At 42.8% G+C, this 20,597-nt stretch overlaps 1 protein-coding gene and 1 long non-coding RNA gene across 2 annotated transcripts in view; both read left to right on the plus strand.

Annotated features, from left to right (window-relative positions):
- Nucleotides 1-2,458: 2,458 nt before the first annotated feature.
- On the plus strand, nucleotides 2,459-14,448 carry LOC139805129 (uncharacterized). The gene is made up of 3 exons (XR_011729696.1): nucleotides 2,459-2,803; nucleotides 9,500-11,660; nucleotides 12,160-14,448. It is a non-coding gene; the product is annotated as an uncharacterized lncRNA (long non-coding RNA).
- A 4,812-nt stretch (nucleotides 14,449-19,260) lies between these two features.
- MAPK1 (mitogen-activated protein kinase 1) overlaps nucleotides 19,261-20,597 on the plus strand; it is a 32,680-nt gene continuing 31,343 nt past the window's right edge. Inside the window, exon 1 of the mRNA XM_071762969.1 lies at nucleotides 19,261-19,646. Within this exon, the coding sequence (XP_071619070.1) occupies nucleotides 19,504-19,646 (143 nt within the window). The 5' untranslated portion in view covers nucleotides 19,261-19,503. The remainder of the gene's footprint in view (nucleotides 19,647-20,597) is intronic.

A 20,597-nucleotide genomic window follows, 5' to 3' on the forward strand; every position in this document is an offset into this window, starting at 1 on the left:
CATCATAGAAATGGACTGCTTTACCTGTAATTTGTTGATTTAATTTAAGTTTTCTCTCATTCTTTTTACAAGCTAACTTCAGTAACATGCAGGTTAAGCTTGGTGTACTGCCTGATGTCTTAACATTAGTAATGGGATAATGATTTGAAAGACCTTGTTGCAGCCAATCCCATGACAGTTTGTTGTTTATGTGCAGACTTGTTAAAGAAGTGGCCTTTCACTGCTGAACTGGAAGGATGGACAGTGAATTCATGGAGCACATTAGGGTTAATTAACTACAGAGCACAGAGGAAGCTTTAAAAAGGATGGTGAACTTTAAAAATATATGGCTTGGAAGCTAAGATCATCTGGATGATTGTTTCTGAAGTGCTGGACATTGTATCCTCAAGAAAGGAGACTTTCAGGAGAAGTAAGGACAAAAAGCAACCTTTAGCAGTCTTGGAAATGAGAGAAGTGAATTTTTAGGCAATTTGTCTAAAAGCTGTTGTATTTAGCACAGGGAAGAAGAAAACAAAAAAACTACAAAGAGCCCAGGATGCTTCATCAGAGAGAAGCAGATAAGGTATTTCTTGAAATACAAAAATAAGGATAAACATAGTCATGAGGTACATCGTGCTTAAGGTTTGCTCAGATCAAACCTTGCATCTCTTGAAAATACCTTCCATTTCATGGTTCTAAATGCTTTGTTGGTTTGGGGGATTTTTTTAACAGTAAGAACTCTGGGGGTGAAAATTCACTTGAAATAATCTCTAGAAAAGAAGCAAATTCTTAGAAAAGTGTTGGTTGGGGATTTGCTTGACTAGGTTTAGCAGCAGTTTGCTAGCCTGTGATTCACTTAGCTCACCAGGAAGCATAGGCATTAGCTCACTGCTGCTGTTCTTTCATGATTATTAAAGCAGCCATGGGAATCCATCATCCAGGTAACTCCAGAATTTTGCTGATTACATCAGAGAGCTGAACAAAATGATTCCTGTGTCTTGTAGCCATCTCTGGTGCTTCCTAACAAGGGGTGCCCATCTTTCTAGAGATCTGAGCCCATTGCAGCTGCACTTGAGAACAGGACTGGACATGACTATTGTTCCTCCTTGCTGGTACCCAACATTGGCTTTCCTGTCTTCTCTTCATTAGTAGGAGGTGAAATCCAGACATTGCTGATTGCTGTTGGCTGTATTATCTTCCTCATGAATGTTTTCTTTCCAATCCAGCAGATCTCCAACAGACCATGTGTTCAGCATGGGGCTTGTAGCCAACCTTCTGCTCTGTGCCATCAGTAATTTTGCAGTCTCTGTTGCTGGTGGGTTTGAGCAAGAAACAATCAATAAGCTGTGGAAATCAGTGTAAAACTTCTTGGGTGCCATTGGTGGGGTTCACAACAGGGAAGTGTTACCTACCTCAGTCATTTCAGCAAGGAATAACAGATCTTCATGTCCTTCTCAAAAACCCCAGTTTCATGTATGCTTCTTTGCAGACAATGTGCTGTAAAATCTGTAGGCCCTCATTTCTTAGACTAGAAAGTAATGAAATGAAGAGGTGGTGAGACAGATGTTTATGTTTCAGCCTGAATTAGAGACTGTCACAACAAAAATAAGGGCTATTTAATTCTTGTAGGGCTGCTCAGTTTACCTTGACTACCAGTATTTGCTGGTTTCATCCAGACCCCCTAGGAAACTTTACTGGGGGTTACTATGCAGAAATTAATTCTTAGTCTCTACCAGATCAGTCTGGAAATGCCTGTCCTCTACACCTGAGGAAGGGAGTGAGCAGAAGTGCTTCTTCAGAGACTAGGGAGAAGTTTAAGATGTATGGGGTGTCTTCTAGCAATTCAGACTGCACACCTCTCTGCTCTTTGGTAAGGGACAGACTAAATATTTTCTGCATCTAGAAGATCAAGTTTGCTGTTCAGGTAGCACTAATGAAGTTTACAGGTTTCCTATTACTCTCCAATTATTTATTTTTTATAAGAAATCAAACATAACTTTGAATTTGTCATTCAGAGAGTTGCTTGTAAATTATGTGTGGAGACTCTAATGAGTATTTACCTGTTTCACCAGACTGACCATATAGTATTGCATATGTAACTGTTCAGAACTGTTCAGAAGTCTCACAGTCAATGTCCTTTATGTAAAAAAAAAACCACCAAACCATATATATTTTTCAAAGTGGTAAGATGTTCTTGAACTTTCCTGGTTTGGATATCTAACAAAATCTGTTACCTGTTGCATTACAAGTAGTTCTTAATATCTTGCTAGATGCTTTTGAAGCATTTTTACTTTAGTTTTTCTTACAAGAGTTAAAATATTTTGAAGTTTGGGTTTGCCACATTCTTGTGTTTTTATATTGAGCTATTTGGAAGGAATCCTAAGTTCTCATTAGAATTAGAAAATATTTAAATGTTTAAATGGTGCAGCTGTTATCTATCCTTCAAATAGAAGTAGCTCTTGGAAAGAAATATTTTGAACATGCCTTGACAAACATAAACCTGCTCATTTTATACAAGAGTTCATTGTATGCTTGAGGCATATATTAAGGCAAAAACAAGTATTTTGCATAGTCTAAGAGAAAAAATTCTAGCTATGTTGAGGTGGGCCAGACTAGGTACAGTACTTCAGCCTGCAATTTGGTGATGTTCTGGTTTTTTCCCTGAAAAAGACTGCACAAATGCTAGAGAAGTTACTTCCCACATTATATTCCAGGCTGTAGAGGAAACTTTCCACTTCAGGAAAGAGCCTGTGACTGCCTTCTTCCCAGCCTGATCCTTCTGAAGGCCTTCAGCTTCTGAGCAGGAAACAGCTTCTGGCCCAAGGTAAGGCAAGAGGGTCTTCGTGTGGAAAAGGCAAATTGTTCTGCAGGTGTCTGAAAACTCCTTCAGGGCTTTGTGTTTCTGCCTCTAGAGGGCTCCCCCTTTCTTTTGGCCAAACAAGACGAAAAGCAATCGGAAAAGATCCGTGATGTTGCCCATTGCCACAAACTGTTCAAAGGAGCCCTCTGCATGCTGTGTTTTTCCATTAAAGTTTCCATTTTGCAGGTAAACACCAGAAAGCTGAGTGGGAAAGGTGTGTTTGCATGATAATACCTTAGTATTATCCTGTATATTTTAAGGAGTTGCACTGTTTCTGGCACCAGTTATGGGTTTTGCTTTTTACTGGTTAAAATTCAAGTAGTTGGTTCAGGCTGGGGTACATCTGGGCAGTACCAGAGCTCTGATAATGGCCAGCAGCAGTCATCTGCAAAAAGCCTTTTAATTGGAAGACAGGAAAACATTTATTTATGCAAAGAGTGGGACTAAACAAGTATAGCTTAGAATATTCCTTTTTTCATCCCTTAATCAAGATTAAAATAATATGAAGCCTTATTTCTCTCTAAGTTAGATATAAAAGGTATTTCTTTGTGTGTTTATCAGGCATTTCTTTTATGAAACCAAGTTTTGGTGTCAGTGTGGGGAAAGGGAAAAAAATTTAAACAGTAGTTCAGAAGACACTGCAGGCTTTCTGTATAATTAATTATAGTAATTTAAAATCTTGTGCAAAGTCTGTGCTTGAAGAAGTTCTAAGTTATAATTAAACCAAGCTGCTAACGATGCATCTAATTGTTGGGTTACAGACAGGCACAGGTAACACGAGTTGGGCCACTGACATCAGGTGTTTCACCCAGTTGTTTTCTGTTGAGGCAGCTAATTCCACACAACTGTTCCAGCAGCTGGAACGACCATCATGGGTGGGAGTGGGGATGCATGAGTTTTCTCTGAGAGACTTAACTGGTCAAAAATAATTGCTCTTTAAAGGTGCCATGTCCTTAGTGTGGGCTCAAAAGACTCCCCTAGGGAGTCCCGTTGGACCCCTGCTGTTAAGGAAGAATGAATTAGACACTGAAATGCTCTGGCCAATTCCCCCTTCCTATCATATCCAACACCATATCTCATATCTTTCTGAAGAAGCATTGCAGTTGAGGCAAAAGTCAAATTCAACAGTGCAGACAGACTTTGTTGTTGCATTAGTGAGTCTTGCTTTTAAAAACAAAAAGTCATCCTCTCGCTGCCCCACCCTTCGATGGATTTTCCTCTCTTCAGAATGTTAGAAATACCACATCACACATGGGCCATAAGGTCAAAAGAGCTTCCTCTTACTACAGATGTAATGCTGACTCTATTAATTAATATTGATTGACATTCAGTATAAAGGTTATATTTAAAGTCTAAATACATTGTTTGGAAGTTGCTGGCTGAACCTCTGAAACAATATTCCTGCTACTCAGAGCAGTGTGTACTAACAGGAAGGTTATGAGGAAATCAGTTCAAGTGCTTGTTTTGGACTGACATTAAAACCTTTGAAAAATAGTTTAATCTCACTTTTTCCCCCACATTATGTTCTTCCTCCTGGAAATGTTTATAAGGCTGATTTTTGCCTGCTTTCTGAAGTTAAGAAATCATAGCTCTGTGTTCTCAGTCTTTAAGCACCTTTGTAAGTGGTTGCTTTTTTTAATTTATTTCCTAATGTTAGCAAGAGATTGGAATGTGGCAGTTTTCTGCAGAGCAGAAGACAGGGGATTCAAGCAATTTAGCACTTTTTACTTTTAAGTAGTTTAAGGAAAGGTAATGAATAAATCCTGATACAAATACTAATAAAAACTGTTCATTTCTTTCCCCTGCTAACAATCACCTTTTGTAATAAGGAGATAGGCTGCAAAGGCCTGCCCCTACCATTAGAAAATTGTCTTCTAATATTTTCCTGGTAATTAAATTTTAAGCCAATGAGCTATTCCCAAATAGCAATCAGCCAAGCCAGGATGTGCATTAGCAGGCTGATGGCAGCATCCTGCACTGCTGAAGGCCCTGTGTCTCATGGCAGTCCTCAAGGAGTTGGCTGCATCACTTGGCGCTCTTAAAACTTGCTCTGCTAAAGCACTTCTTGTGCTCCCATTGCCTCCTTTGGGAGATGACTCCATTGACTAATAGATCTCACTGTCAGGAAGTCTTTCCTGTTCTTCAGTCTTACTGATCTCAGTTCCAATACATATAACTGTAACTTCTTTTACTAGTCCTTACTGAAGATTAAAAAAAAAAAAAAAAAAAAAAAGGAAGCCATCACACTTGTATAAAAACCTGAAACTAATCTGTTTTTCAGTCTTCACTGTAAAACTTACAGAACCTGGGGTTTTTTTTTTTTTAGTTAAATGCTGCCTGCATACATTCTGGCTGATGGGAGCTGGATCTGGAAGCTGGCAGGCATAAATCCACTCATAAATAAAGCTACAGCTACGCTGGATCTGTCAGTAACCAATGTGTGTGTCTGTGACATGTACAAAAGCTGGCAGCTAATGAAAGCCAAGCTGAGCTGCTCAGGGCTCAAGGAAAGTTTGTGAAGTTACACAATGCACTAGTTGAGATGTCACAGGGAAGCCAAGGGCTGGGGGTGTGGAGGGGAGACCACCAGGACTGTGTTATGCAAGAAGAATGGTGTCAGTACAACAGCAGCCTGCAAAGCTCTCTGGCTTGGGCAGTGGGAGCTGCTTGCAGCCATCATCAACCATGTGGAGAGGCTGGTGGGCAGGAAGTAGCTGGAGAGAGGTTTTCACAAGGACCTGTTGTTTGGTTGCTCAGATTATATCAGTGTTCTGGCTATTGAGAGGGATTTGGCCTTTGGGTTTTGCTTTCAGCTTTATTTATTTTTGCCTGTTCTCAATTCTCTTTGCGAATACCAATATTCTGAGTCACCCAGAATGATTTCTGCCTTCATTAGAGATTCCTTCCAGCTCCCCTTCAACTGCCTGTAGGCTGCTGCCTGCCCCTGCCTCCCCCTGTGCACTTTGCTGCACATATTTAGCTCTCAGTATTCCATCACTCCTCATCTCCTGCAACTCTGGCAGTTGAAAACCTTCGGCCATAATGATCTATATTCTCCCTTTGATTCTTTGAACAGCTTGCTGTCTTCACCTGACCTGTTCTGTACTTTCCCTGCTACTTCTGAAACATGTTTTCAAGCATTTAAGATATGGTTTGAGGGCACAGTTTTTCCTAGTCCCACAAAAGCTGTGCTTAGAGCTGATCGAGTGAAATGATTAAACCAAGAAATTGGGCATCCAGACCTTTTAGGCTGTTTCTGTTACACTGCATCCTTCTGTGTCAGCCTGGATAAATCCATTTAGCTATTCTTGTCTTTGTTTCTTTGATACCTATTGATGTTTAAATTGTCTATGGTATCTACACCAAACAAACAGGACTCCACTTCTAAAAACCAAAATTAAAAGATGCTATATAAAAGAAGTAATTGTATAGTTCTCAAAAAGGTATTCTTACATGAATTGCTGAGCTCTGTGGCATTCTATAACCTGTGTATAAGAAATTCTACAAATCAATAAGAAAAATAACCACAAAGGGAGGGCAGGTCTCTTATTACAGCTCTAAGTGCCAATACTGTAAATGTCTTAATGATAGTTAATGACTGTCCCTAATGCTATTCAAACAATGTACATTTGCTTTAGCTTTTTTCAAAGTCCAGATGAGCTGCTCAGAGCTCTTTTAATGATGCAAATTATTTAATGCTCATTTGTATGCTGTATGCTCCTGCTTTGAAAATACTTCATGGAATTCAAGCCAAATTCAGCCTCGCAGCTCCACTGAAGTCAGTGCTTGTCTGGGCATCTGTTGGTCGTTTTTCTTTTTGCTTTTGCTTCAAGAGTTAACTTCTTGTCAATTTTATTTTTTAAAGGTAATATATGCAAGGGGGTTTTAGTTGCCATTCTCTCCTCCCAATAAAGTAGCTGCAAGTACAAGTGCAGCTCTGTTGATTCTTGCGTCTCCTCCCTCTTAACCCCTGTGAAAGGAGGACAAGCTAAGCAGAATATATTTTTTGTCTGTTCTTTTCTTTCCTCTACTTTGCACCTCCTAAGCACAGTTTGAGTGCTATCTGGCACTTCTCAAAAAAAAAAAAAAAAAAAAAAATCAGCCTGCAAAGAATCTTTGCTTTCTGATGTATGCAAGTTACCCAGTTGCTCTCTTTGGCCCATTTCTGGATTAACACAACATGAACTGATGGAGGCCCAAGTTGTGTGCAGCTCTGGGGGTCAGTTATGCACAACACAGTGATGTCAGGATGTACTTATGGCTGAGAGCAGTGTGGCATGAGAGCCTGACCTGATACTTTGAATTTAAAGTAGCTGCTGAAAGTGGAACAGATGCTCTTCATTCAGGCACGTACTAATTTTTCAGTGTTGGACTTAACCATAATATTTCTGTAATTTTAAACTCATCTCAACTATGTTTTTCACACATACATTGAAAGAAAATCAGAAAAAATCATCTGTTATTGTACAGTTCTCTCCTCCTCATCAGTAATGGGTAAGGGCATGATTTGCAGCTTGCAGCACAGACCCACAGCCATCTACTGCCTGCACAGAATAAGTGGGAGTAATGGAAAAGCATCCTTTCTTGATGTGCATGTCACTAGAATGGGCAGAGATATTTCTTGTCACCTGTTAGATATTTGCTGGCAGCACAGGGATGAGTTTTGAGACCTAGGAATAATGGGTTCATTTCCAGTCTCCACAGCAGATGAATCTAGATGCCCTGTTGCCCTATTTTATGTAATATTTTTAGAGCTTATGACTGCTCTCCCTTTTCTCCAGTTCTGTTCTCCAGCTCCTGCCTATGTTCATCTTTATGTTCTCTACCGTGTAGCTTCTTCCTCTCCCTCCCCCCTGGCTCCTCCCTCCCCTCTGTTTGCCTTTTGGCCTGCATCTCTTCCCTCTCTCCTGCTGGGGATGGATGTAATCCCCGAAGGAATGTGGCCCACAGGCCTCTGCAGGACTTGGGCATGTGACTCTGGAGAGCCTCTGAAGGTGAATGCAAAGCAGGGAAAAGCACAGGGAGGGAAGAGCTGGGCATTTGTGAGCTGTTCAGTGTGCCTGGCTGTCCAGCCAGCTTATCAGATGAAAAATAGAGGCTGGACTTTTCAGCTGCATGAGCTACTTCCCTGTTCATTGTGTCTGGGTGATGTATTCCGTGCTTGTGGTTTTAATAAATATCTATCATAGCTACTTAGTGCTTCAGACCCCCCTGGCATAGCTCTTTCCAACTCAGCTGCATCACTGTGCTAAAGATGTTAAGCCTGAGTGTGTGAAGCAGAGGAAAGAAAACTTCATGGAGGGCATCAACAAAAGCTTTAACTTCAGCCATATCTCTGTGAAGCTGCTGTGGATTAAGTTTAAGTTGCACAGAGCTAACCTCACCTAATGATAATAACTCTTCTTCCTTTTCCTCTTTGTACTTTTATGTCCACAGAGCATTCAAAAGTGTTTGCAAGGAAAACTGCTAGGACCCCAACTTGGGTTTTGCATGTAGGATGTTGCAGTGTTTTAGAGAGTATCCTGGAAATTTCAGCAAGGATTTAGAAAAAAAAAAAAAACTAAAAATCACAATTCAGTGTTTGGAAACTGAGTTTTATCCTATGTAGTAAGCACCTGTCTTAACCCTGCTAGAGCAGAGCAAACCCCCTTTTCTAGCAGAAACCAGAGTTGTTGTTAATTAATGTCTTGCTGAAAACTCAGTCTCTGCCATCTGTTCCACCCCCTCACTACGAATGCCACTCTCATTATGTTGATTATGTAATTAAAAATGAAAATATATTTTGGTAGAGTGCTGCATAGGCATCCATGCTGATTCTTCTGTTCCTATTTACTGTCCCCTGCCCCCCAGCCCACAAAAAGAGAAAAGGGCAGCATTTGTTTGAATCCTCTGCAGTTTTATCCTGGAGCTGTGGTTCTGGCTGCCAAGCTGGTGCATGTCATGGGAGCTGCCACTTCAACACTGCTGTGTTTGAGCTGTGAGTCCTTTGGAAACCCTGGTTATTAAGTTCATGAGAAAGTCGTGGCAGAAAGCTGCCCCTTCAACTGAAGCTGCTTTAAGTTCTTGTGAGGAGTTAACTTGAATCCAGAAGAAAAAAAGTGAAAAGAATGAGGCCTGGTTACTTCAAAAGTGATAGCATGACCTCTGAGATCAGCCAGGCTGCTCCTGTTACAAATATGGCCTCTGTCTATCTCAGGGAGGAAAAAGAGAGAGAGAGAGGAGGGGTAGCTTTCCTGTAAGTGGGTTAGAGCAATTACTGAGGTCTCTTACAGCAAATGAAGTTGTCAGTGTGAGTCACATTCCCTTTTTTTCCCTCACTGCCAAGTTTTAGGGAGTAACCAGACAGAGGGAGAAAAAAAAAAAAAAAAAAAAAAAAGGAAAAGTAACAATGGAGAAAAGTTGAACTGAAACAACCCCTCATTCGGGGTATTGTTTGACATTTTAGTTCTGATTGTACATAGAGATAAAGGGTCTATAAATATCCTGTCTGCTGAAATTCCTTATCACAACATCGCCTGTCAGCTGAACAAATAGGTTAGGTTCTCCAAATAATACATAATTAAATATGTAAATACAGAATTACTGATTATATCCCTGCACCACATGGAATGAAGGCCTGATCACTGGAAAGGACATTAACCTTTTCTCTTTTCCTGACAGATGCCCCAGTCTCAGGAAAGCAAATGGCCATACAGCTGTTACTGCTGAATCCGTGCAAGCTGCAAGACTGGGCTGAAATAAGCATGGAGATATTTATCTGACTAACTGGACCAGATGAAAGCATCTTCTGACACTTTTTTAAAAGCATCTTAGCATTTAGTTCTGTTTAGCAAATGGCTGGAAGCTTTTCTGCTCTGCTTTAGAGCCTTTAATGAAGCATTGTGATTCCCATTGTGGTCAATTGTTTGACACTTTTATTATTACTGGTACACATAGCGTTTTCTAATGTTTGACAGCTGGAGAAAGAAGTATTTTGTGCATTCAAACTTTTAGCACAAAGCTGCTGTTTTCCATTCTGCCTTTGTCTTTTATTCTTGCTGATGCAAATCAACGAAAGACAGAGCTGATTAAATTATGTTTGTTTACTTTTTCCTTGATGATAATAAGACACAGCCTGCCTTTTATAAAAGACAGAAATAGAGGATGTGGATGTTTCTATGGTATTTCTAGAGAGGGTTTTGTGCTTTTTTTTCCATACAGTATAAAGGCATTTATTTGGTTTTTATGTCTTGATTTATCTGATAATGTGCCCTTCCTAATGTATGTGGGTAAGAATGGAGCAACGAATGACAGTTAGCAACTGATTCCATTTGGAAACCATCTATCTTGTTATTTTTATAAATTCAACAGTCTAAATTATCAGGACCATGTCACAAAACAAACACAGAGAGATAATTCTGTCCTTCACAGCAGGACTTCCCCTGATCATTGCTGTACAAAAATTCCCTTCCATTGCAGGTTTTAGGTTTATATGTACACAGTTGTTATTGTGTCTTGGCATCAGTATATTGGTACAGTACTGGAAAGAAACAAGCACTGAGAAGCAGGGCTGCAGAAATAGGATACCCATGATTGTCCTGGTGAGTGAGGCACATGTCTCATAGATTGTGCAATACTTTTTTTTTTTTTTTGAATGCTTGTCCTGGGAAAGGAGGCCTGCATTTCTCTTGCTTGTGCAGTGTGTTTGCAAGGAAAAAAATCCTGGATCAGGAGAGTGTTTCTGGAGTGTTTCTAGAGGTCAACAGCTGCTTGTGAGATGGTAGGGCAAGGTCACCACGAGCATGGACAATTACAACAAAAAATATTTTTAGAGGGCTAAGTGGCAGAAGTGGGAGAGGAAGAGGATGAGCTGAAAGGTGGTCAACTCACTATAAATCTGCCCTTATCATTATATTTCCTTGCAGTTTTCCAGAACAAAGTGCAGCAAAGAATGGCAAAGGCAAAAGAAGTATTTGATGGCTTCTCAGCAGTGTAGTCAAACCTCCCAGTTTCACAGATGAAACTAGACTTAAGGAGTGATATCACATGGAAGCTGAGCCAAATGTAACAGACTGCAGGTACCAAAAAGGACACCTCTGCTCTCAGCCCTGCTGCTTTGTTTGTACAGGTCTGGTGTTTGTCAGGCCTTTTGATGAGCTCATGCAGCTCAATAAACTGTAAGAAAATTAATTCAGCAAAAAAATATACCAGCCCAGGAGAGGAGGTAAATTGGACACTGAGACTGGAACTGCAGTGAGTGGGAGAAGTAGAGACATCAGATTTTTGCTGCAGATTCAGGTTGTGCTGGGGGATACCTTGCTCTGCTGTTCTGTGCCTAACCTCCTACTTTACCTCCTACTTCACCTCCCAGGTGGTGCTTCCCTCAAAAGAGCATGAGATGAACACAGGCTGATCAGGGAGGCTGACTGGGTAGGTGAAGGGAGGCAATCCACATGCCAGAGAAGGGAATAAACTGCAGGAGCCCAGGAGGATGTCATCATGGGTAAAAATAGGGGAAGAGGAACCAAAGAGAAAAGAGGACATGTCCACAGTGACCACAGAAGGTTGCTGCAACAAACACCAGAAAAATGCTTGAATACAAGGCAGTGGTCCCACCTTCCTAATCTAGCTCTGAAAGGGTTTAGTCCACTGATGTAACTGTCTCTGAAGGAGGAGTCCTGTTTGTGTCCCTTGTTTAGATGTACATTTCTTCAAACTGAGATCTGATAAGAGGACAGCTGCTACATTTTTATTATCTGTGACAAACAGCAGTAAAGCTGTTCAGAGTTCATGATGGAAATGTAGCTGTATGTTGGCATTTATCCAGCTGCACTTCACAAAGGTAAATGGGACATGAGTGGTATGCTGCCCCCTTTTAATCCATTTCCTACAAACTGGGGTACTTTGCCTCTCTGCGGGGAAGGCTGGCTCAGCTACTGTGCTAATAAACACTCATTTCTCACTGCAGCATATGTGCTTCCCAGACTCATAAATCCAGGCAACTTGTAGTTGAATAACAATTAAATATCCACACACATTTCCATACCAGAGTCTGGTACACAAGGCATGGGCCTAAGTGGCTGGACATCTGCTGTCTGCTCTCCCACACTTAGTTTGGTGGAGCATAATCTCTTAATCTTAGCCTCCTGCCATTAATGGTACCTCTCAAATTGGATTCAAAGCATCATCCTACAGATGCTTTGGCATGTCCTTCAAAAAGGGTGGTGGTGTGTCCCTTGGTTTTCTTTGGGGTTGTTTTTTGTTTGTTTGTTTGTTTTTTTAAAGCAGCCTTAATTGTAATAGTAAAAAATACTTTTCATAACTGTTGAGCTTCCTGTCAGGATTTTGAGACCAGGAATTTGGTTTGGCTCTATTAACATCAGTGGGAAAGAAGACATATCTTGAACAGTGAATTGAGACACAGGATGCTGATAGATCTTCACAACAGTTTTGTGTCACTTGTACAAAACCCAGAGACTCAGTAATGCAGGAAGATAATTGTAGTGCTTGCTTACAGTGGATGTATTGCAGTTATAAAATGCATCTCTTATCACTAGGTGCTGCATATTTGGAGTACACCATATGTCAGGTAAGACAATGATAATGTGAGCCAGATAACCTTCCCATTGTTAAAGCTTTCATAATCCAAAAAGCTACAAATGTCTTTAATTATTAACTCAATGTAGCCAGATCTAGTGTTCGTGGCTGGAGGGAATATCTTTCTGAAGTTCAATCTTAGCTCTGGTCTAGCTGATAACAGTCTAAGTGGCAGAGTTGAAAATGTTACAGCCTTTATAGAAGTAAGCATTGTGTATAGTTGATACTCATCTTGAACTTCTGTGCAGCAGGGTTACCACACTGTCACAGTCTGTAACTATTAATATTTTATATTTTGTTTGTGAGGAAATATTAGCCACTGTATCCACATTACACACATGAAGCTGCAGTTCAGATCTCCGTGTTTGTCCCAGAAAGCTTGAACAAACAGATAAACCTTATAGCTTGCTCTGAACTAAACAACCCTCGTGCAGTGGTGAAGCTCTATGAGACACAAGGCCTGTCACTGTATTGTTGTATAGTGACCTATCAAAATTCTTATTCCCTATAGAAATGGCAGAAACCTCAAATTTCCACCCCAATCTCCACCCTGTGTGCCTGTCAGCTGCAGTCCAGGCCCTAGTCAGGATCACAAGAACATCCTGAATCAGTAGCAATAATTTGTATTTCCTTGCCAAAGATCTTATCTGCTGGGGGTGCAAATTACACCATCGAGGTTGGTTGTGTTGAAAAATCTGCACCTTTCTGCTCTCTAGCTCTACATATTCAGAGTAGGTTAATTTATCCAGCATAATTAATTGAGATGACAAAGCTGTCAAGTGAGAAAGGCCACACAGTGAGACAGCACTGCTTTGAACATCTGCACAGTTCCTGTATTTGATTAGGTACCTCAGCACTTGCAGGTTGTTGTTGTTGTTAGAAGCAAATCTTACTTTTGCCATTTTCATAAAAGGCCTTGTGCTGCAGTTCTGCAGATGTTCATTCTCTGTGTACCCACATTGTTTTCAAAAGTGACAAATGCTGGTAGTAAAAACTGTATTTGCTCATTCAAACATCTTGCTATTTACATATAAGAAAAATCATATGCCAGGGTCCAGTGACCTAATGAGAGCTGCAGCATGGACTTCAGCAGGAGATGGATGGGAGCCTCAAAATCTCCTCCTCTGGCACAAATAGTCCCCAGGTACATACAATGAAAACCTTCAGTTTATAATGACAGATGGCCATGGGGGGGTTGTATATTTGGGTAGTATTTTTTCTCTAGGAATGTTTATTAATAAATGCTCAAAAGTTTTATGATGTGGAGAAAACTGTCTCTCTCATGATAAACAGGAAGTGCTCAGAGGTATTGCATTACCCCTGTAACGCAACACAGATTCCAACAGCTTGGCTCTTTTTTTTCAAAATACTGTGACACCATTTCCTTGAGGAAATCTCTCTTGTCTGCACAGTTCTTATCTACTATAGATACACAAAACTGCAAAAGGAATGGTTGTTTTCAAAAGGCATGGTGATTCATCAGTTTTGGACTGTAGAAATGGATGTCTCTAATTTATGTAGTATCTATTGAGAAAATGCAGTATGGTCTCTTTGGACCCACAGGTCAGTGGATTGAGCAATGTGCCAGGGGAGGAGGCTGATAACCTTCCTTCACACCCACAGCACAGGTGCAGCTTAGAGAGGAAAGGTGCAGATTTCCCTGCAGGTGCCTGAAGTGTCTCAGCTGTAAATCTGGCAGTGCCTCCTCTGTGGTTCTGTCTGTGTGAGCAAGGCCAGGATCTGACCAGGAAAGGAGGAAAGGCAATCCTGCTTCCTGATGGGTGTTGTTCTCTGCCCAGACAGGAGGGCTAAGTATGAGAGTTCATATGTGGATCCTAATGTTGAGAGCACTGGTGCTGTGGCCTCCAACTTGTTCATAAAGGCTGCCAGGCACTTGCCATGTGTATCAGTGTTGGCTAAATTTTGGACCTTGGTGACTTTTACATGAAAATCTCAGGGTCCCTTTAGTGTACCATCTAATCATTTAGATTAAATATAACAGGAGACAGCTAGGAAGCATCTCTGTGTCATCACAGAACCATTAGCTACCTGTTTATTTGTGATGAACATCACCCAGGCTGAAAACAACAGTGCATGGAAGCAAGTCCTGGTGTGCTCTTTTCAGAAGGTCTGGCACCATTCCCCAAACTGGTTCCCCATGAAGGGTCTTGTGTGTCTGCCAAGTGCACAAAACCAGATGCAGTGGGTATCAGCCCTCCAACTCTAACCCTTCTGTTCCCATAGCTCATTCCCACTACCTGTTCATCTTTGATTTTACATTCTTCCCTACTGCTATATTCTCTTTTATTCTTTCTCCTTGACCTCACATCATCCAACCTGTTCAATAACAATATTAATGGTAAGACCAGTTAGTTGTTCTCTGGGTACCCAGCCCCCTGAGCTGGAAGACAGATGGGAAGCAGAATAAAGCCCTCACAAATCCTCACAAGTCACTGTTACATTCTGTATGAATACTGATTGTGTGTATGGGCATTTTTATCAGTCTTTTAAAATAACTTTTTATCTTGGTGCTTAAATTCTCTTATCATCCACACCTTATTCACTGAAGTGTAAGTCTTGGGCAAGATGAAGCAAGCTTATGAGTAGCTGGTTTTCAAAAGATACATGCTCCAGATAACTGAGGACAAGTAAAGCACACAACAATATTGAAATCACTCAGTTTTATTGCAGCTGACTGAGACAGAGTGTGCTTTGAGGCTGGGAAATTTCCATTACTGAAGTGCAGAACAGAGCCTGGATACTGCTGCTACTGCAGTTGCAAAATAAAAGCAACTTAATTTTATATTGAGAGCAGCAGAATGTCAGTAGATTAATTAAAGTTGTTAGGATTATATAATAAGCTCTTAAGGTTGCTGTAAAATGGATCCCTTTTAAAATATTCAGAGTAATTGTTAACTAGTTGTACAAAACTAGGGAACATAAAAATTACTTGAAATTGTAACTGTGTTTTCAAACTGCATTTGTGAGCAGCAAATCTAACAAGAAAGTGATAGGTAACACAAGACATCTCCTGCAACAGTGACAGATTCTGACAGTGACAGAATGGCACCCAGTGCAAGATCAAGGTTGTTACTGACAGTGTAGTTCTGCAATTAATAATCTTTTGTGCTCCCCTTGGCATGCACAAAACAAACACAGCAATCTGTTTACTGGTTTTAACTCCATGGTGTATAAGCCACCATAAGCTTCCTCCAGAGTCAGAATGCTGGATGGGGAAAAAACAAAATGCTGGGGGGAAAGAAAGTCAATTTGTTTTGGCATCAGTTGCTTGGCAATTTGAGTGAGAGACTGCTTTTAACTTTCCAGTGGTGTGAGATTACACAGAAATCCTCATTTTTGTTGAGGTCACTACACATTGTCAAAGCAGTGGCCGACATTTAGATGAAGATCAGTCTTGAGGGATTTCAGCTGTTTACCACCAGTTAAATCAAGCCCAGGTAAGCAGTGACTAGAAGTTATTAGCATCTGATGCCTTTATGAATCTTAGGATAGTTCCCTGTGGAGCAGAGCTGGTATCTAAGCCATTTAAGTTTGTGTCACATTCATCACCATGGCTCCTGAGTGCCTTAGAAGTTAAAATGTATCTTTATAAAACATCTTACACGTCTTATTTCACTCTCTTTTCACCCCCTCGCAGAGGTTTGAGGTAGTCAGGGTAGTCAAGCTTGAGGCTTGAGTAATGCTGGGAAAGTTGTTTTATATCCTGAGTACCTGCATTTGGTTGGGATGATGGAAACGTTCGGGGTCATGGTGAGGTACTCTGAAACCAAATGCCAGACTCCTCTGGCAGCTGCTGAGAAACCTACCTTTCCAGTGTCCCTGTGCAAATAGTGAAACTAATACAATGATGATGATTTTGGGAGATACAGCTTGAGTTTTAAATTAGCACAGAAGGCTGCAATCCCTCCCACCCCTATGAAGAGTGGCTCCATGGATCAGCTACAGTGTGTGTCCTTTGCCTAAACCTGATAACGCTGTTCCCAGCATCTGTAGGGCCTTTCATAGTACATTTATTTTTCAAGAGATCTGTTTACAGAACATGAAGATAACAGTTAAAGTAGATAAGTATAACAATACAGGGAATTTCTAGACCCTGCTTGTAGGATGAACGCATCCGTGTGACTCCTAAACATGATATGGAGATAATCCAAACCATGGCACATTTAAACTAACCCATTCTATGGCTTAGCTGTTTCTTAATATAGCTTTCCAAATGAAGATGCTGCATTTCTGTGTGGACAAACTCTTCCTAGCAGTGCTTTTATTTATGCTGCTTTCTGTTACCTGCTATAAATTTTTAGTATCATCTCTTCTCCCCTGACATAACCTTTTATTTTGATAACGAAACTAATCATTTTCTTAAAGCATGTTTTTGATCTTTCCAGAATGGAGGCTTTAATGTCACCTTGTTAAGTTGAAAGGCCCAACATTAAGTGTAGGCACTGGGAGCATATTTAAATAGGTTGAATCAATAGGTAATTGATAACCCTTCTGCCTGGTCTGCCTGTCACAATACCTGTAGTGCTTCATTGCAATATATGCACTAAGTTCTGTCACAGGAGAATTTGTTAGGAAAGCATGCCATGGCCTTTTGACCACTTATTTGGGTTTAATTGGATTAGGCATGTATTTGAACACAGCACTCAAAGGAGCTGACAGTCATTCCACAATTTCCTGGTCTTCTTGGTCGGTTTCCTTTTTTGATCAGACACATCCTGGTAAAGGTGGAAAATAATCTACATACACACCAACTTTTAATTAAATTAGTTATGGCAGATTGTGTTTAAGATAAGATTCTCTGTAATCATTTGCTTTGCACTGCTGAAGAGAGATTTATGTCATCAGAACTCTAAGCATAATTTCAATTTTAGAGTTCACATCTAGGTCTAAAATTTCTGAGAAAAATAATGCTGCTCTTCTAAAGTGCAGAAAAACATCATGGAGAGGAAAACATTATACACAAGTCAAAATAAATACATCAGAAGCATTATCCCACTCAAACACATAAAAACCCAAGCTGTATAGTTGAGTGTCTGTTAAATACAGAGAGTTTATTAGATTGTGTTGGTCATCTGTGACAGGTTTCACTCCATCAAACCAGGCTGGGGCTCCATCTGAAGCCCAGACCCTGCCAAGTGGGTCTGCATCAAAGGAGATTATGGGGCTGTGGTTTGGGTAACCAGCTGCAGAACTGACACCAGGAACACTTCCCTCTTGACTTATGGTCAAACAGCAAGCCCAGAGCCTGGGGGCATGTAAGTAAGTTGTAATCAGAAGATTGTACAGCATTAGGAAGCTGCTATGGAAAAATGCAATTTTCAATGAAAATTTCAAGTAAAATTTCAATTTTCAATGGCAAAGGAAGCTGCTTTGCAGCACAGAGGAACAGAAGAAGGTGGGATGCCAGAAATGACCCCTGGGCAGTTGGGAGAACTAAAGCAGTGTTCATAGGCAGAGACACCTTCAAAGCAGCAGGATTGTCAGCAGAAATGTCAACAGAAGGAGTAGAGCTGAGAGAAATGGTAAAGGAAAGGCAGCAAATAGAACTGGTGAGAACCTGGGAGCAACTGGATTGTCAAGTAACATCTTCTGGTTGAGCACTGTTAAACAGGAATGCAAATAGTAATTACTTAGAAGGAAAACTATTTATAGTCAAGGGGTAACTGGAGGGCTGCACACCGGGGTCTTCTGACAGCCTGGGATAGGTATAAATGTGGAGACACAGACATGCTAGGATGTATAACAATGTATGTTTGAAGGAATGCAGTATTTGAAGGAATTCAAAGAACAGAAGATACAGAACATTTTGAGGAACTGTTAGGAGCAAGGAGCAGTAGGATTTCAGATCAGGGGTCAATCCTTTTTGACAAGATCGTTAGAGAGCTGCAGAAAAAAGAATTCATGAGTGGTGCTAAGATCATTGGGCATAACTTTTGCCAACTTCCAGATCAAGGAAAAGCTGTTCTAGGAAAAGTGAGCCTCACAAGGAGAACAGAGAAGATGGAGACAGTCGCAAGCAGCGACCACAGCACGATACAAACCATCACCAACTACATTTTCACCTCACGTTTAAAGCCTTGAGTTTATTTACATTTACTTGGGAAACAACCACAGGAAACTATAATTCGACATGAAAACAATATGTTAACTAGAGGTTGCAAAACTACGCACCGAAGTTAGGAAATGTCAGAAATAAACTTGCCCTTATTACAGTAATTCAGCGTTCGCATTTAATAACCGTGCGCTGCCTGCATGACATCAGGAGGTTGTAGCGATGCCAAGAACAGTGCGCAGCCCTTCTGGGTCTCGGACCAGCGCCCCAACCCCAGGAGGAGCCCTTTGGCTCCTGCAGCTGACTCACTGCCGCTCAGCCCGCTCAGGGCACGGCAGGCACAGCCAGCAGCAGCCGTAACCCTGCGCTGCAGCGGGCACCAAGAGGCGGCTGCGGGGGCACCGGGCCCGCCAGCCCCTGCTCTGCTCTGCTCTGCTCTGCTCTGCTCTGCTCTGCTAGCGCCGGTCTCCCCGCACCCCTCTCCGCACCCCGCTCCGCCCGATGCGGCCGCGGCCCTGCCCGGCTCCATTTCCTCCCTCCCTCTCCCGTCACCTGACTCCCCTAATGGCGCCGGGCGGCCGCGCGCCCGCAGAGGCGCCACGCCCACCACGTGACCCTCCCGCCGCGCCCCCTCCCCAGCGGCTGCGGTTACCGCAGTCCCCGGCCCCGCCCCTTTCCCCGCCCCGCCAGGCCCCGCCCCTCCCGCCCTCCCCCCCCCCCTCCCCGCCCGCCGCCGCCGCACCCTCCGCGCGAGCCCCCACCCCCTCCTCCCCTCCCCCCCCCGGCGCGGGTCGATGCGCGCGCGCGCGGCAGCCGAGTCTCCTCACGGCGGCCGCGGCGGAGACGGCGCTGAGGGGGCTTGGGAGGCGACGGCAGCGGCCGGGGCTCCGGAGCGCGACGGAGCGGGCGACGCCTCTTTTTCTCTCTCCCGCATCCTTCTCCTCGCCCCCTTCCTTCCTCCTCCCCCGCCTCCGCCCCCCCGCACGCAGTCACCGCGGTTCCCGGCACGGACAACATGGCGGCGGTGTCGGGGGCCGGGGCTGCGGGAGGTTCTGCCAACGCCGGGGGCCCGGAGATGGTGCGGGGCCAAGTGTTCGACGTGGGGCCCCGCTACACCAACCTCTCCTACATCGGCGAGGGGGCCTACGGCATGGTGTGGTGAGTGCCGGCTGCCGAGCCCGGCTGAGGCAGCGCCCTTGCCCTGAACAACTCCCTCCTTCCCTCCCCGCCGCCCTGCCCGGCCGCAGCCTCCCCAGGGCCCGGCCCTGGGCTCCGGCCCGCCCTTGCAGGGGGGAGAGGCCCGTGCCTTGCCCTCGGGGGAGGGGAAGCCGGGGCTCAAGTATCTCTGCCTCGCTCGCCTCAGCTCTGCTTTTGCCTTCGTGTTGCCGAGGTTGTCCCTCCGGCATCCCCCGTCCCCTCCCTCGCTGCTCCCCCCTCTCCTCTCCCCCCCCCCGAAAAAAATCCAAACAAACAAAAAATTCCTTACTCGATGGATGCAGCTGAATGTCTTGTTTCCTTTCATTCGTGCGTCTGTTTTCTTGAATATTTCACGTCCCTGCCTCTAGAGTTGGTTGCTCTCTTTTATTTTCTCCGTCTCCAGTGTGATTGCAGACGTTCAAAAAGGGGAAAAGGTCGTAAAATCCTGATAGCAGCTCCGCGTTTCGCTTTGTGCCCGTGCGGAGTCTCACCTGGCTGCGTGTCCTCGAGGTCACGGTTGATAAAAAAAGTGAATCTGAGCATATTGCTGCCCCTACCTGGCTTTCCTCTCTCTGCTGCATAGCCTGCCACATTCCTGTCTAAATTAGCATGTATACAGGTGAAAGTTCTCCCCAGCCCTTCTCTTGGTTATTTTGTATCATGAAGACCGTAGTAAGCCTCACCGAAATGCGATCGCGCCTGTTTGCTGTGGTTTAATACCAGTTTTAAAGAGCGAGGTGAATGAACTACAAAATGCTGAAAATGTAAGCTAAGCGGATTGGGAGTGTGAGGTGGTTTTTTTTTAGCAGTCTAAATGAGTTGAGATGATGCTCTGTGATGGTATATCCAGTGGCTGGGTTGTAAATCTGGCATGCTCAGTGACCTTAGGATTTTTATTCTGTCTTTTATCGG

Source organism: Heliangelus exortis, chromosome 19 (assembly GCF_036169615.1).
Source record: "Heliangelus exortis chromosome 19, bHelExo1.hap1, whole genome shotgun sequence".
NCBI classification, from domain to species: Eukaryota; Metazoa; Chordata; class Aves; order Apodiformes; family Trochilidae; genus Heliangelus; species Heliangelus exortis.